At 40.7% G+C, this 14,854-nt stretch overlaps 1 protein-coding gene across 12 annotated transcripts in view; it reads right to left on the bottom strand.

Moving 5' to 3' along the window:
- The window catches only part of LOC121190322 (RNA-binding protein Musashi homolog 2), a 227,580-nt gene that overhangs the window by 10,707 nt on the left and 202,019 nt on the right, over positions 1-14,854 (bottom strand). For 4 of the 12 annotated variants that reach the window (XM_041050950.1, XM_041050951.1, XM_041050949.1 and 1 more), the window contains exons 11-13: positions 14,415-14,534; positions 4,070-4,249; positions 116-270 (exon numbers count right to left, since the gene is read on the bottom strand). In XM_041050950.1, the coding sequence (XP_040906884.1) occupies positions 116-270; positions 4,070-4,249; positions 14,415-14,534 (455 nt within the window). The remainder of the gene's footprint in view (positions 1-115; positions 271-4,069; positions 4,250-14,414; positions 14,535-14,854) is intronic. The other 8 variants (XM_041050955.1, XM_041050954.1, XM_041050958.1 and 5 more) reach the window with 5 other exon arrangements.

Below are 14,854 nucleotides of genomic sequence, written 5' to 3'. Positions count from 1 at the left end.
TGGCAGTGTGCATTGGCTTAGTGTCTAAGTTTAGTGGTGGTATTCTGACACAGAAGAAGCAACTGAGCTTAAAGTGCGGTCAGACGTGACACAAAGTCTGCATTTGAGTACTCACTGTGATGCTGGGGCCAAACCCAGAGCCAGGCTGAGGGCTAGCAGCACTGATGTAGTTGCCCACAGCTGAATCCTGGCTGCTAGGTCCGTACAGGTCAGCCACAGGCCCTGGACTGTTAGCACCAGGAAAACCTCCGGGCCTTGATGGGTTGGTGCCTGCACACAAACACAGCAGGGAGCAGAGCAGCTCAGAAACATCCAACAATGATCGGTACAATTCTTTCTTGCCATGGCTCAAATGGACACGTTTAAATCAAAAGAACACATTACTGGATTCATATGTTTGTCTCAAAGGAATTGCTTATCGTTCATACTGAAGTACATTTTCAATTTCATCTGAAAATTGGATGAGAAATTGGGGCAAGATTTGAGTTCAACAAGACTTTAATTAAACCAAATCAGGGGTGAATCCAGTATGATATTCTAAATATAATCTACATGCTGTGTGTATTATGCACAGGAGAAACATTCACTTTGTATAAACATGCACAACACAAAACAAGCACATTGCTAGAAATACTTCCACCATGCTAAGAAACTAGTAAGGTTGCAGCATAAATGTTGCCATGCATAATGTGAAGGAGTACTTGTAAAACAACCTTGGCTGCTGAATAAGAACAGTAACACAGGATCGTTTCATTAAGCATTTTAGATTTCATTTGAACCCACACATTTGGAATATCTGACACTCCTTTAATGCTCTCCTATACGGCCTGATTCAGAGATACCAGCCAAATCTTTCTAAAGATTTCTAAATACTTCAGCGTATCGGTCCGCCAAAGTAATGTTGGAATAAAGCAAAAGAGGTGTATGAGACAAGAGAAGGAGGCATAAGGGGGAAATATAAAAGCTTGACCTGAGTTCATCTGCAGGCCCAAACTCAGGGGGGATAAAAAAGAAATACTGTACATGACTTACCACCTTTGCCCTGTGAGTAAGAAAAAACTCTGACTAATAAAATGTCTTTTGAAAATCCAGATGCCTGCTAAAGGCCAATAACACTGGCAATACAAGGGGAAAAAAATAGTCAGGGAGAAAGAAAAATGCAATGATCTCTTAACAGCAATCACCTCTGCTGTCAGCTTCACATAACCCTCTATTTCACCCTTATTCACAGGCAGACTGTGAAAAAAAAAAAACTGTACGGCTGCATTAAAAAGAAAAATGTTCCCACCACAGAAAATGCTCGATCTTGTGTATATATGAGCTCATGAACCCTTCGATGCCTGAGAAGAAGACTTTTTAGGATATGTAAAGAAAACACAGTAGAACTCTGCAGTACATCCAAAGTGTTGATGTAGACACACAAGGAGTAAACAAAGTGTATCACTCTCACCATGTTTAACCTATCACTGCTCCATTTATTACAGCTATATTAGACAGAGTAGCTCTATTAGAAGCACCTGAAAAACATACTTTAGATATCTGTGTATAGCACTCTGGTAAATGGAAGCCATCTTCGCTAAACACACATCTAGTGGAGTTGACACTGCTGTTTAACTGTAAGGATTTTAAACAGTGAGCAGCTACTGCTCTTATCTTGCCTGCACAGCCCCCAGTAGGCTGGCTTATTATATAATTAAGGATCTTTTCAGTTGAAATAGAAATCCTCATTTCCTATGACTGGTGATTTTTATTAGAGAGTGGAGAGTGAAACTGCTTTTTTCCCCCCACATTTAAATTTTGGGGCTGCACTCGTTCTGTATTTAGCTCTGGGAGAAAAACAGTCTCAAGTGCAATGTGGGTCAGATATACACATATACACATATACATAGATACATTTAGGACTGAAGAGAAAATCATTTGATGCTAAGGCTGACTTATGTTTGTGAAAGAAAAAGGAAAGACCTGAATTAATGAATATCTTATGTCTCACTCTATACAGAACATTGTCTGCTACATCGCCTCCCTGTGTCTTATTTTAAGCTATATTTGCTTCACTTTACTTCACTTAAATGTAGTGCTGGGGTACAGACGTAGGCACTGTGCACAAAAAAACCATTAATCAATGAGATTTGCCATCAAACTACATACGGACACTGTCCTATTCTCCCTTTCAGGCTGAGAATCTACACAGCACAATTTTCATCTGTGAACTGAGCTTGTGTTTGTGAGGAGCAGGGCTGCTCACCATAGCATTTAAACAGTAATGAAGTGATAAATGAAATATGGATAATCTATGACCTCCACTTCATCGTCATCATAAGGCCGCTGATGTACACGAGAATCAGTTACATTCCCTGAAAATTACTCATATTTGCTTTTATCAGCTTAAGACAAAAACACCCAAATAAGTGGTATCATTGTCTCTGAATTTCATATCATTTGGGTCAATATAAAGTCTATTCCACAAACAACAAGCATGTAAATTGTGTTACGATGCAATCAAGCTGTGTTGACTCACTCAGGGTTCGAACATGTCCTCTCAGGCGAGACAAACCTATGCTCTGCCAACTGAACAGTACTTAAAACTAAAAAGCGGCCATTTATCCAATAGAATGCAATAGTGACTTAGAGAAAAGAAAAAAATCATCAGCTATAAATCACATTGCTACAACCAGGCCTCAAAATCAACAGACAATGGCATTGGTGTATTTGCAGTGATGTAAAGTAATGAGTGATTTTTTTCCCCTGCCATGCAGCTGTGTATGAAATAAAAACCTTCATACTCCTTCACAGATCTACAGGGGAAAAAAAAGAGTATAGTGAACAATTTATATTTGTAACGCTACCACAATTACACGTGTTACAGCAAAGATAATAAAGCAGCAGGCCTGCTTCAGAACTCGTACAGTGTGTGTGGGAAATGCCAACATTTTCCCAATGCAGCTGGCCAACACTTTTACCATTAGGGGGAGAGTTGGCCCCACAGTTACCCTCTTATTTTATTTGTCCAAATTTTGTTTTCGAATTTTTTTTTTTGCTGCTGTTGTTGTGAAGTGGAAACGGAGGCAAAGGAAAGCTGTGCCCAGCAGGGCCACGTGACTCTCACACAAAAACCTAACAGCTGTGTGAAGGTCTACACTCTACTAAACTAGACCTCCTGTACTCACAACTTTACAATAAACACCGGTGGTACGTCATGTCAGTGCAAATGTGATCATGTAATATTCAAAATATATATATAAAAAAAAGATATAAATCCTGAATGGTGTCAAGAAAAGGTTGCTAATTGTGGAGACTGCGGTCTGCTCTCAAAGAAACAGCCTGAATTTATGATTTATTTTTTATGCACTACATGCAGTTATCGAAATGTCATGATGGAGTATATTTTACTTGTCAGTGGAATCTCATCCTTGGCTTCTGAAAGCCATGATTACATAAGGTAGATAAGAGAACATCAGAAAAAGCACAGAAGATGACAATGTGCTTGTGTTGCAGAGTAATGGCAGTATTATGCAAAAATGTTGTCTGTTAAAGTGTCCAGCACTGTACAGCATTTCTACTAATTTCACACACTAGTAACACGAGCAATCATTCTTACACTTAAAATACTTGACCGGAAAAAAAAAAAAAAAAGACACTCTCACACTTACTCACTCCTTTGCTGTTTCAAAATCCACACGAGCCTGTGCTCTGATGGAGAGGCCAGTGTACTCTCCGATATCATCAGTAGTTATTTTGTTCACATGCAAATGAAGGATTACATTCTGTACTGTATGTGTCGGCCCCCTATGTGCAAGCAGGGGCTGGAACACAACTTCACAAAGAAACAGAAAATCTACATTAAAAATTGAAAGAGGGAGGAAAAACATGCAATGCTATTTTGTCAGCAAGACTTTTTTTTTCATGTTTTTTTTTTGGAAAGGGGGGGATTTTTTTTTCCTTAACAAAAGCAAGAGAAAATGTAAAAATAAAATAAAAATAAAGTAAAGTAAATACTCTGCATGGAATAATGTCATGAATCAAACTGAAAAGTCCAAAACGTGGATGAGATAGATGCGCATATACAAACCTGGGTTCTTAAACTGATCCGGGCTGTGTAGGTGCTGGAGGGGGGAGTTGCAGGCGGAGGTGGCATGCTCACTGTGCAGCATCTGAGCCGCTTGGGGCCCCAGGGAGCCATAGTCAGCAAAGGAGCAGGGCCCCCCCCTCTGGTCACTGGGCGCAGAGTAAAACCCATAATCGGGGAGGCCTGGGAGATACAGTATAGGGTGGGGAGGGGGAGGGGAGGGGACTCCATCATTGTGGAAATCAACTTTTTTCATTGTCAAAGTCAGTGTCCAGATTGTTGAGCATAGCTTGGCGGTGCGTTACACCATTTTTAGGTTACATCCTTGCGTTTTGTCTGCTTTAATTGGCCCTCCCTGCCCTCCCTCCCCAGCAGCTCCTGCCATGTGGCCAGGCCCCCCTGGCATATGGTCTGTGTTTTATATGTTCAGCTGTATGGTGTACACTAGATCTACAGTTATGGACATACATTATCTCTCCCTGACAGCACACATGTAAAACCTCCTCAATTTACTCTTAGTCCTTGACCTAAATCAAATGAACCAATAACAATACACAGTAAAATATACAAAAACATAAAATATGCAGTGGGGCCACAGCTTTGATACTCTGACTTTTGGATAACTGACCTGCCCCCACCTCCCCATGTTTCCTAGCAATCATTAAAGAGTGAGATAAAACTAAAGCATCATGAAAACACAGGTCAATACAGTTCTCATTTCAAAACCGACAATTCTTGGTCAAAAATACCTGAAGGAAGCTGTCAAATGAAAAGAAACACAAATCGCACCAATCAATAATTAATTTAAAGCCTTTTTTTTTTTTTTACCAACAGCAATAGATAATAAAGTTTTTATGCGAATGAGATACAGAGACATTTGTGTTTATTGATGATCGGCACTCTGAAATCTAAGCACGTCTCAGATCGGCCTCTTCGAACGATTCTCTCTTTGACACAGATGGTGGATTATCAACAGTTTAGAAAATGTCATTCAGCAATAAGTCGTGCTGACATTTATTGCTTGTCCTCTTAATCTGAGACAAGCTGCTCATATAAAGTGTGCAATTAAAAGAAACTGCTCCTTCTCACACCTCTTTGATAACAGAGTTAATCTACTCAGGAGGGACTGAGATTGGTGACACTGACTTTTCCATGCTGGGTTTCCCCTGCTGTGCGTTTGTTTTTTCTAAAAAAAAAAAAATTATTTATTTATTTATTTTTTATTTGGGTCCTGGAGCGAATAGCCATTCAAAGCCACTTCACCTCAACCCATTCAGAGTGAGACAGTCCACTTCTGCCAAATGGAATGTAAGCACCAGCCATGTTTCTCCCCGCCAATGCTTTTTAGCACTCTGATCTCACCACTTGTGGGCTGTCTGCCCACTCATCAAATTATAGGCTCCAAATATGGCAGGCTTCCCACGTACGTCACATAATGCCTGACACATTGAACAAAGCTCAAGAAGCAATCATTCCATTTACTTCACTTAGACAAATGTCACTGAAAATTGATTGGCCTTGCTAATGAGGAAAACTGGATCAATGGAATAATTATAATGGGAGAAAAACATTTGACAATAGCAGAAACTGTGTTACTGGGAATTCATAAGGAAGCCATTCTAAACATGTCACAGTGTAAAAACTGGAACCAAACGGGCATTACTTTACTTTAGAATAATTTCACTATGCCTCAGAAGTGAAGTCTAATTCAACATGTTTCACTTTCACACACACAAAAAACTGACACAAAAAAAAAAAAAAAAAAATTAACCAGTGTAATCTTGGTAAAAGTGTAGTAGCAGCACTATTGAAGGGGTCAAATGACATGCACAAGGCAGACTTTTTACTCATGAAAAAAGAAGAGTCTGATTTGCTGCTTCAGAGTGGTGACAAATACTATTATTATTATTATCATTATTATTAGCTACAGCAGCAGTCAACTAAAGTGGGTGTAGCTTCAAAACTAGGGACAGGGAAGATATTTTCATTTCAGATAAGGTTGTAATTGTGAGCAACTGAAACACATTCATTTAAAAAATCAGGCACTGTGTTAACACACATTACAAGTTATAAAGGGCCTGTTTGCTCGGCTGGGACCTGTAACTTTTATGCTCACGCTTTCCGGATCAGTTGACCGGCTACGACGTGCAGCTCACACTGAACGTAAACACAGAACCGCCAACTGGTTTTGCCCATTGGAAATTCCAATAAAGTCTGTTCTGTTGGTGAAGTTCAGTTTTATATCACAGCAGACAGTTTTAGCCACAACATGTAAAACACCACCCCATTAATATTAAAACAAGCCCACAACAGTTTGTGAGGTATCTTTTGACAGCAGCTATATGGGGAATTGGACCGTAGAGCTGCTCAAACTGCAAGACAGCCCACGTGAAATTTCTGACAACCAGTCTCACAGAGGCCTGATTCAAAAATTAGTCAGGAGCAACCAATTTGGGGTTAAAATCGGGCTGAGAGCACACAGCTTCTGGCCAGCTTAACAAAAAATTCAAATCTCAAAAAGTGCCATTCAAAACAACCACCAGTTCCAAAGGGCAATACCAACCAATACCAACCGTGTTTAATTTATGCTTCAAATCTACCCTAACTACCACATACTGGGCAACACCAGGTGTTGTTGAGTGGTGGCATACGGTAAAACCTGTGCAGCATAATTTGTACAATAAGTATATTTCCTACCGAGGCGACGTCAAAAGATCTTCCTCGAGTTTTTGTAACATTTTGGCCAGGTAATGAAATTAGAGACATTTTCAGACACTGCATGCCGATGCATTGTCTGCAGGTGTGGCAGGCTCAGGTAAGAAACCGGCTTTGTTTACCGGATAGAGGCAGCTGGACGAGAGTAAGCCTCAGACGCTCCTGCACAAACTGCAGGCACATATTCTCAAAGCCATATATTTTCATCAGTGGCTATCTGATCTGTTATGCAGGATGAGACTGGGCAGAGTGCGCCCACAGCTGCATTAGTATCACCGATCATATCACTGTGCCTCAGACCGTCCCACGATTAATATTCACACAATCTATCCAGAACAATGGGCCTTTCTTGGACTCCTTTTTTTCCACTGGCCACTAATTGGATGTAATTACTCATCTACAAAACAAATGAGCGTGGTGAGGTTGCCTTGGAGACTAGATCAGGGGACCCAGCAGTGCGAATCGTTCGCAGGGCTTCATTTATACTGATAATTATCTCCCCTACCCCCACCCTCTTTCCCTTCTGCCCTCAGTGACCAAAGCTGGCTGCGAGGCAATGGAGAGGGGAGTGTCCTGCAATCATCTGTTACTGACATCATCGGGGTGGCTCTCTTTAAGTGGATAAATGCTCTGCTCTCGTTCCCACTTTGCCAGGTGACTGCCCTTAAGGAGGAATCACAAACCTTGAAAGTACTGCTGCTCTTTTTCTCACTAGTTGGAAAATAAAACTAATCATGCTGATGATAAAATATAGCGTCACGCTCCCTGGCCTGCTGTGACTTTGGGAAGTGAAAAATATTGTCAGAAGTTTGCCAGTGGTCTGCACCGAGTTTGCGATGATCCCTATTTATATTCACATGCATATTTTCAAAGTGATCCCATTGTTAACAAAACAGTAACCTCGCCAGCACAATTAAAAAATCGACTGACGGGTCTCTTCAGGGACTTACAACAAACAACGACAAAACCTATATTTGTAATATTTTTTGTTGTTGTTAAAGCTTTGCTGAAATCAGCAATGTATGCAAATACATTATTTAAAATGGGCTTTACTGTGAATTCTGATACTCAAGAATATATTGTCTTTTCATCTGTAAGTGGACTCCTTGAATATAGGCTACATGAATATATTTGTTTTTTTTTTCTACAGCAAACAAACAGGGATTCCTGGGAATTGGGGAATTAAAAAAAATCTATTACCAAAAGTTATTTTCATTTCTGCAAATAGTGATTTTTCATGCAGTCACTCCTCCATTCCCTCGTGGCGCCAGCGAGATTCCTTGGTGGCCATCAAACCACATCACTCTACAGAAGATGTCAATAAACTTGACATGCTGCTTCTCAAATTAGCTTTGAATTTTAGAGCTACCATAATTAGCTTTTCCATTTTCACCAATGTCGTTTAAAAATAGCGTGAAAGAAACTAACAGCTCTTTTGCTGTCTAGCCTTGCTTTCACTTTCCATTTGAAATAATCTTTTCTGAATGAATGGCTGAGTAATTAACAGCACTAGACACCCTTTTCAGAGAGCACAGACATTTCATAAATAATACATATTTAATGTCTTGTCATTTTGTGTTCAGAGAAGCTTGGCTAATGAATTTTAACAGATGATTTCTTCTTGCATTTACTCACCCATACTCAGGCCTCTGTTTTTTTTTTTTTAATTTTTTACTTTTCATTTTATGCCTGCTTTTCCCTTTTCTTGCTGTTCTTTCCAGTAATGGACAAACTCAACACAGCTACTATTTATATTTACCTTCAACCTTGGTTGAGAAATGACTGTGGAAAGTTACCGAGGAAGAGAAAACCTGAAAACTGAGTCATGGGTAAAACAATGTGCACAACAGTGTAGTAAATCAGTCCACACTAATTTGCTGCAGGGAAGCCCACACAGGCCACACTAAATGATTTTAATGCAGATTTTAACCTGTGTGGGATCTGGTCTAGTTGGGACTGAGAAAGGGCACTCAGTTATCGACGGTCGGCAAAGATTATCCTATCGTGAGTAGGCTCAGAGCTGACAGCCCTGGCCTTTTGGCTGAGCACATTTTTTCAAACATGTCTGCTCAGGCTTATGTGGTCTGAAGAATTCGAAGACTCACTGAGACTGAAATCTGAGAATGATACTACGTCTAATAATCTTTTAGATACAGAGAGAAGAGGAAATATGTTTTGTAGCAGTACTTACTAAGATACTGTTATGTTAATAAACAGTCAAATTTTCAATATGTAGTTTGGAGGCATTTATTATAAAACTGTACAAAATGTTATTGTGTATTGACGTAGATATGCAGGAAACTATGCAACTGATGTTGCAATCTATATGCAATTACAAATAAGACAAATCAGGACTAACGACAAAATACCTTATTCCCATCAAGCCGTCAGTAACTTTTCTTTGGAGAGTGTGTTATGTATGCAGCCCCTGGAGGGCAGAGTGGTGATGTCCCTGAAGGCCTGTGCCTGTAACCTCAGAGCATCTGCTACCCACAGCTGTGAGAGGCACCGCTTCGTGGTGGAGGCACAAAGGGACACTTTGCCCTCCCCGATGTGTCACATCTTTCCCTGGGCCTTAGACAAAAACCCAAGCAGGATGGGCTTGGCATGCCTGCTCATGTTATTTTGTACCAAATACATGTAGAGCGCTTCTGGCCTCAGAGCTGAGCTCTGCAGATTAGCATCTGGGACAAATGGACCTGAGCTCACTAAGAGCCAGACTGATTAAGCTCAGTGCACGCAGCCAATCCTGGTCTCCTCTCGGGCACTGCTGAAGATCACAGAGCTTGTTGGGAGGAAATTGATAATGATCTTAATTTGGAAATGTTTGTCACATGATTTTTCCGTCTTTTCATTGGTGAAGAAAAAAATAGGTGGGAGAACAAGTGAGATGAGTAAAAGAGAGAACAAAACAAAGAAGAACAACAGCTAACTGAGGGGAGGAATGGGATTTAAAAGATGTGAAGACCATCTTGAGTCTTAATAAAACTGGACCTGGACACTGGACGCCTCTGCAAATTGCACTGTAGTCCAATTTGTGCACAACACCCACTGCAGCCAACTCTATTTCAGTTTTGAACACCTGAGTCAAGCCAGGCATACTGTACATAGCAAGTACCCAGACCTCTAAAAGCAGCTGAATGGGGCTTTGTGTACACTGCAGGTAAAGCCGAGATCTGAGACTGACATTTGAGCTTCACAGAAAGCTCAGAGGACTCAGAAAAACACTCAGCCAGGGTAGAGTGGGACCTGTGAAGTTCCCTGGACTGTCAGAAGCATCTGCATCACTTGCATTTTTCTCTGCTTTTTTCTGACAATGCTATCGCACAGGAAATTTCAGGTAGGTCTACTTGAGAAAATGAATGAAAGAAAACCGGATGATATCTAACGTTCTTGTAAAGAACGAGTAAATTATTGACCTTCTCATTCTGTTTCACCAGCTGGATACTCACTAAATGTCTTTAGAATGATTTATTCAGTGTGAATATCAATAAGCAACTTGTTGTTGATATAAATGTCTAACATTAGCATTCGGCTCAGGAATAGACTACCTGTGAGTCTCAGTCAAAGCAGAAATTGTGGACAATTTGTGCAGGTTTATCCACCATATCAAAAGCAGAAGTTGAGCACAGTATACTTGTCCAAAATGCAGCCCAGGTGCTGGTGCATGAATTAGTCTTCTCCAAATTAGCAATTTCCTCCTTGCTGGTGTAACTATGCAGATGTTCAGCCCCTCAAACTGATATTATGTGACCGCCCTTTGCATCCCCCAGTGGTACCCTGTCGTAAGTTCAAATAAGGTTCACAACTGTGATTCCACCCCACAAAGCCAAGTATGGACTACCTGAACTACCTCCATAAAAAAAAAAAAAGAAAAGAAAAAACCTCTGTTCTGTCGTCACATCTCTCTCATCTACATCTTTCCTCAAGTCACAGTCTCTCAAACGTTCTCACAAACATGCATCAAAACTAGTCCTTGTTCTTGCACCTTACAGGTGTAATGTACTTCCTGATTGATCATCAGGCTGCTCTGACACCACCTTTGATTCAGCTTTTACTAACAGAAAGGTTGCCAGCTCAACTACTAGACTACCGGAGAAGTAGCTGACAAATTCTGAAAAAGAAAAATAAGGGCTAAGACCTTCTCTCGTAGCTCAGGGAAAGAATTAACATATATGTGGGATATACAGTATCTTAGCAAAGTTTGAAAGATGGTGCAGAGTCCACATCTTCAGTAACTTTTCTTGTTATGATACACAACTGCCACTGCATCTGTGGTATAGTTTGCCACAAGTGCCAGGCCTCAGTGAGAAGTCTAAAATACACCTTGTCATCAGCAGTGGTCTGTCATAGAGAGGGAAGTCAGCATGCTGTCATTTTGTCTGTCGAGCACTGGGAGTAGGGTGAAAGTGCCCTCTGTCAGGGATGGAAAATGTCTTCCACATTCTCACGACACTCTGTGTGCATCGCTGACAATCTACAAGCAAGCGTCCACGGCTCACACAAAGGCAACGTCTACACAAAAAGCTTTCTTTCAAAGAAACCTCCATCCAAACTATAAATGGGCCTCAAATGCCGAAATTGAATTTTATTTATTTAGTTATATACTTTATTTAGTATTTCTGATGATGTTTTGTTTTTGTTTTTTTCAAATGAACTTCTGTGCTTTCTTAGGTGGCACCCTGCCATGCCTGTTTCCCTCCTACCAGGTCAAGGTAGACAAGGTATACAGTCTGTGGTGCTCTATGGGAACTGTAGGTGGAGTCAAAGCACAAAGAATCCACACTTACATCATACATGAGGCTTTTTTTTTTTTTTTTTTTTTAACAACAAAAACCCTCATCTGTATTAAAATTTGAGATTTTTGCCCAAGAAAAAAAAACTAAACTAAAATGGCTATTCCTGAGTTGATTTTGGGCTGAGTGTGCTGCAAATTAAATCATGAGATAGGATCGAGATGCAGCAACATTCCCAGATGTTATTAAGGGAGGAAGGTCAAGCCTAAACAGTCTATGTCCTCTGTTCTGTCTGTGTCTGCACAGAGAGAAGAGACCACTGAATTATTATTCCATGTAGTGTGTTATTAGCATCATCTCAAACACTAAATACATCATCAAGAATTCATTTGTCAACGATTTTTGAATCTGCCAAAAAGCCACAAACCACATAAGCAGGACTGTGCTGGTTATATCATGAAGAGGAATTGATGAAGCTTTTTTCTCTAGACAACAGAACAGTTAATGAACGGTAACAATAAAACAGGATACAGCTGATTTAGGTAACAAGCTACAGATGTTTTATGACTTCAGTGAAATCACATTTATAATCCAGATTTTGTTGCTGTTTTTGTGATATTCTTGCTTTGCAGACAGATGTTTCCACATAGTGAGGATGCATAGATATTTCTCTGAGTGATATTTTCCTTAAAGCTGCTTCACGGCTGTTTAAGTACTCTAAAACAGGCCCATGATGTCACTGTTTACCACTCTAACCCTCCATCTCCCCCCTCCCACCACCCCCTCCGCTCCCTTCACCCCCTGTTCATAATCATTTACTTGTCTCCATTCCTTTTGCAGCTGTCAGAATTAAGCTGTACATAATAGTTGCCATCATGTCTCTTGCTCCCTGGCTGCTGCTAACCATAAATCAACATTCCTGCTTCTTAGTGATGTTCATTGCAATTGTTGGGAAAATTGTTTGTTTTGAAAATGCAAAATCAAATAGCCCCGACGTGAAAGAAAGAGCATCTGACTGGCTTCCAGTGTTCCCTCTGTCAGTTTGAATTAAGTTCAAATGAGGACAGGTGGGTTAATTTGTCTGTCTGTATGTGTGTGCATTTGCAGGTGGTATGCATACACAACAGCCGCTCGCACTGTAGCCGTCTGTGTGTTCGCGTGCGATCTCCTATGCATGAGTCTTCAATCGCCACAGCATGTGACATTAAAAAGCATGCGTCCGGACTTTATATCCACGAGTGACTGCACAGACCAGACGACACCTGAGTTACAATTAAAACAGATTTTCTCCAGCAAGCTTCTAATAGTATGTCTGATTAGGAAAGATACACTTCCCTAAAGCCTGGAGGCTGTGTGTTCAGTCAGGGGAGCTATTATTGACACCTATTGAATGATCTACAGTTGTAAGCGGGGGAAAAAGCAGGATGTCTAAATGAAGCCGACAAGTAAATCAATGCTGTGTTTAAGACAGACAGAAACTTGCATCCTGTTTTTGGTACAAATCTCTTGACAGATATTTTCCTGCGTGTGAATAAAGTGTGTACGATAATTATGCTTTATTGGAGTGTGTGTATTTTAAGTTTAAGATCTCTGCAGACTCCTTCATACTAACGCAGAGGCAATGATCTCTCTCTTTGAATCTTTAAACGTTCCTATTTACTCACATACTTAACAGAATGAGCTTAAATCTGTGCAGCAATAACATGACAAACAATCACTGGAAAGTCATCCAAGGTTCAGGATGCTTAGACTCTAAAATGATCATATCATACCATATATATAGAGAGTAGGATGGAAAGAATGGTAGAAAAGAAGAAAACATGACTGACTTTAGTGCAAATTGCTGCTACTCACTGCTGTTGTAATGGACAGTCCACCTTTGTACTAAAACACTACGCAACGTGACATATAACTAGGTTAGTTTACCATAGATGGAGATCATAAAATATCAATCAATAAATAAAAAGAATTGGCAAAGACAATATTCTGTCTGGCAGCCAAATATTTAGACATAATAGACAGAAGTACAGCCTCATTTCCAAAGATTATCTATGTACATGTTTTAAATTTGGACTATTTACCAAAATGTCTGATGCAAGGAGATTTCAAGGAAAAACTCCCTGAAATGCTCTAACATACATTTAGATCAGAGGTGTCCAAACTGTTCCACAAAGGGCCATGTGGCTGCGGGTTTTTGTTCCAACCAATGAAGAGCACACAGTTTGACCAATCAGCTGTCTGAAGACTGAGATCAGTTGATTGAATGAGTCAAGTCTGGTGTGCTGCTGCTTGGTTGGAACAAAAACCTGCAGCCACACGGCCCTTTGTGGAACAGTTTGGACACCTCTGATTTAGATTCTTGCAGCTTCTTTGTGATCTAAAAGGCACAGTATGTGTAAACATACAGTATCATTTTTAATATTATATTATTGTAAATGTTTTTCTGTTTAAAGTATAAATTGGGCTACATTGCAGTGGATGTCAAATTCAAATTATAATTCATTTAATTTTGCTCTGATCCCATGATCCCTTTTCAAGTGCCCTTTTGAAAGACCAATCGACCATTGTTTGAGAACCATTGGTGAAAGAGTGGCCCTGTTGTGGCTGAGAAGCATCATTTTTTTTTTTTGGGAACCAGAGGGACTGAGATGGGTGGATAAATGGGTGCAGATTATTCCTTTTAGCAACTTAGGTTAAAATTGGATAAGAACAATGTCTATATATTTACAGATCTTGGTTAGAATCTCTACTGTATGTGTCTTTGATGCTGTCAGTCTAAACCTAACGTGTTGCCGAGTGTGTGCGTGGGGGCTCGGGGGACTATGTCTATGGGGAGAAGCAGAGCAGGAGAAGTTGGAGAGAGCAGCAGCCACACAGAACATGGACAGAGCGTTTACCTGGCCCTGTGCTCTGTGGGTACGCCAAGTAGCCGCCTCTTCCACGGGCCCCCCTACCTGAGCCACGCGCTGCTGCTACTGCCGCCGCCGCCACCGGTCCGTACGCTGTCGCTGGGAAGCCTGCAGGCACATACACACACACATACACACACATACATCACTTCCTGCACATGGATGAGTACGTCCCAGAGCTACAGGAGAATGTTGATACCTGCTCTGAGCTACAGGATAAAACTATAGCTGTCAGAGACGGGGGCTCATGTCAGGGCAACATCTATCAGCAGACTCTTACAGAACCCACTGTGATATTCAAAACCCAGCAGACCCACTGATTCACACAGAAACAGAAAGAGAGCCATGAGCAACTCACTGAATATAAGGAAGAAAAAGGACAGAGCTGAAGTGCAGCTTCAATGTAATGCATTTCCAGAGATGTCCTG

The sequence above is a fragment of the Toxotes jaculatrix genome, chromosome 12 (assembly GCF_017976425.1).
Source record: "Toxotes jaculatrix isolate fToxJac2 chromosome 12, fToxJac2.pri, whole genome shotgun sequence".
Taxonomy (NCBI): Eukaryota; Metazoa; Chordata; class Actinopteri; family Toxotidae; genus Toxotes; species Toxotes jaculatrix.
This window is presented reverse-complemented; position numbering and strand designations above follow the sequence as displayed.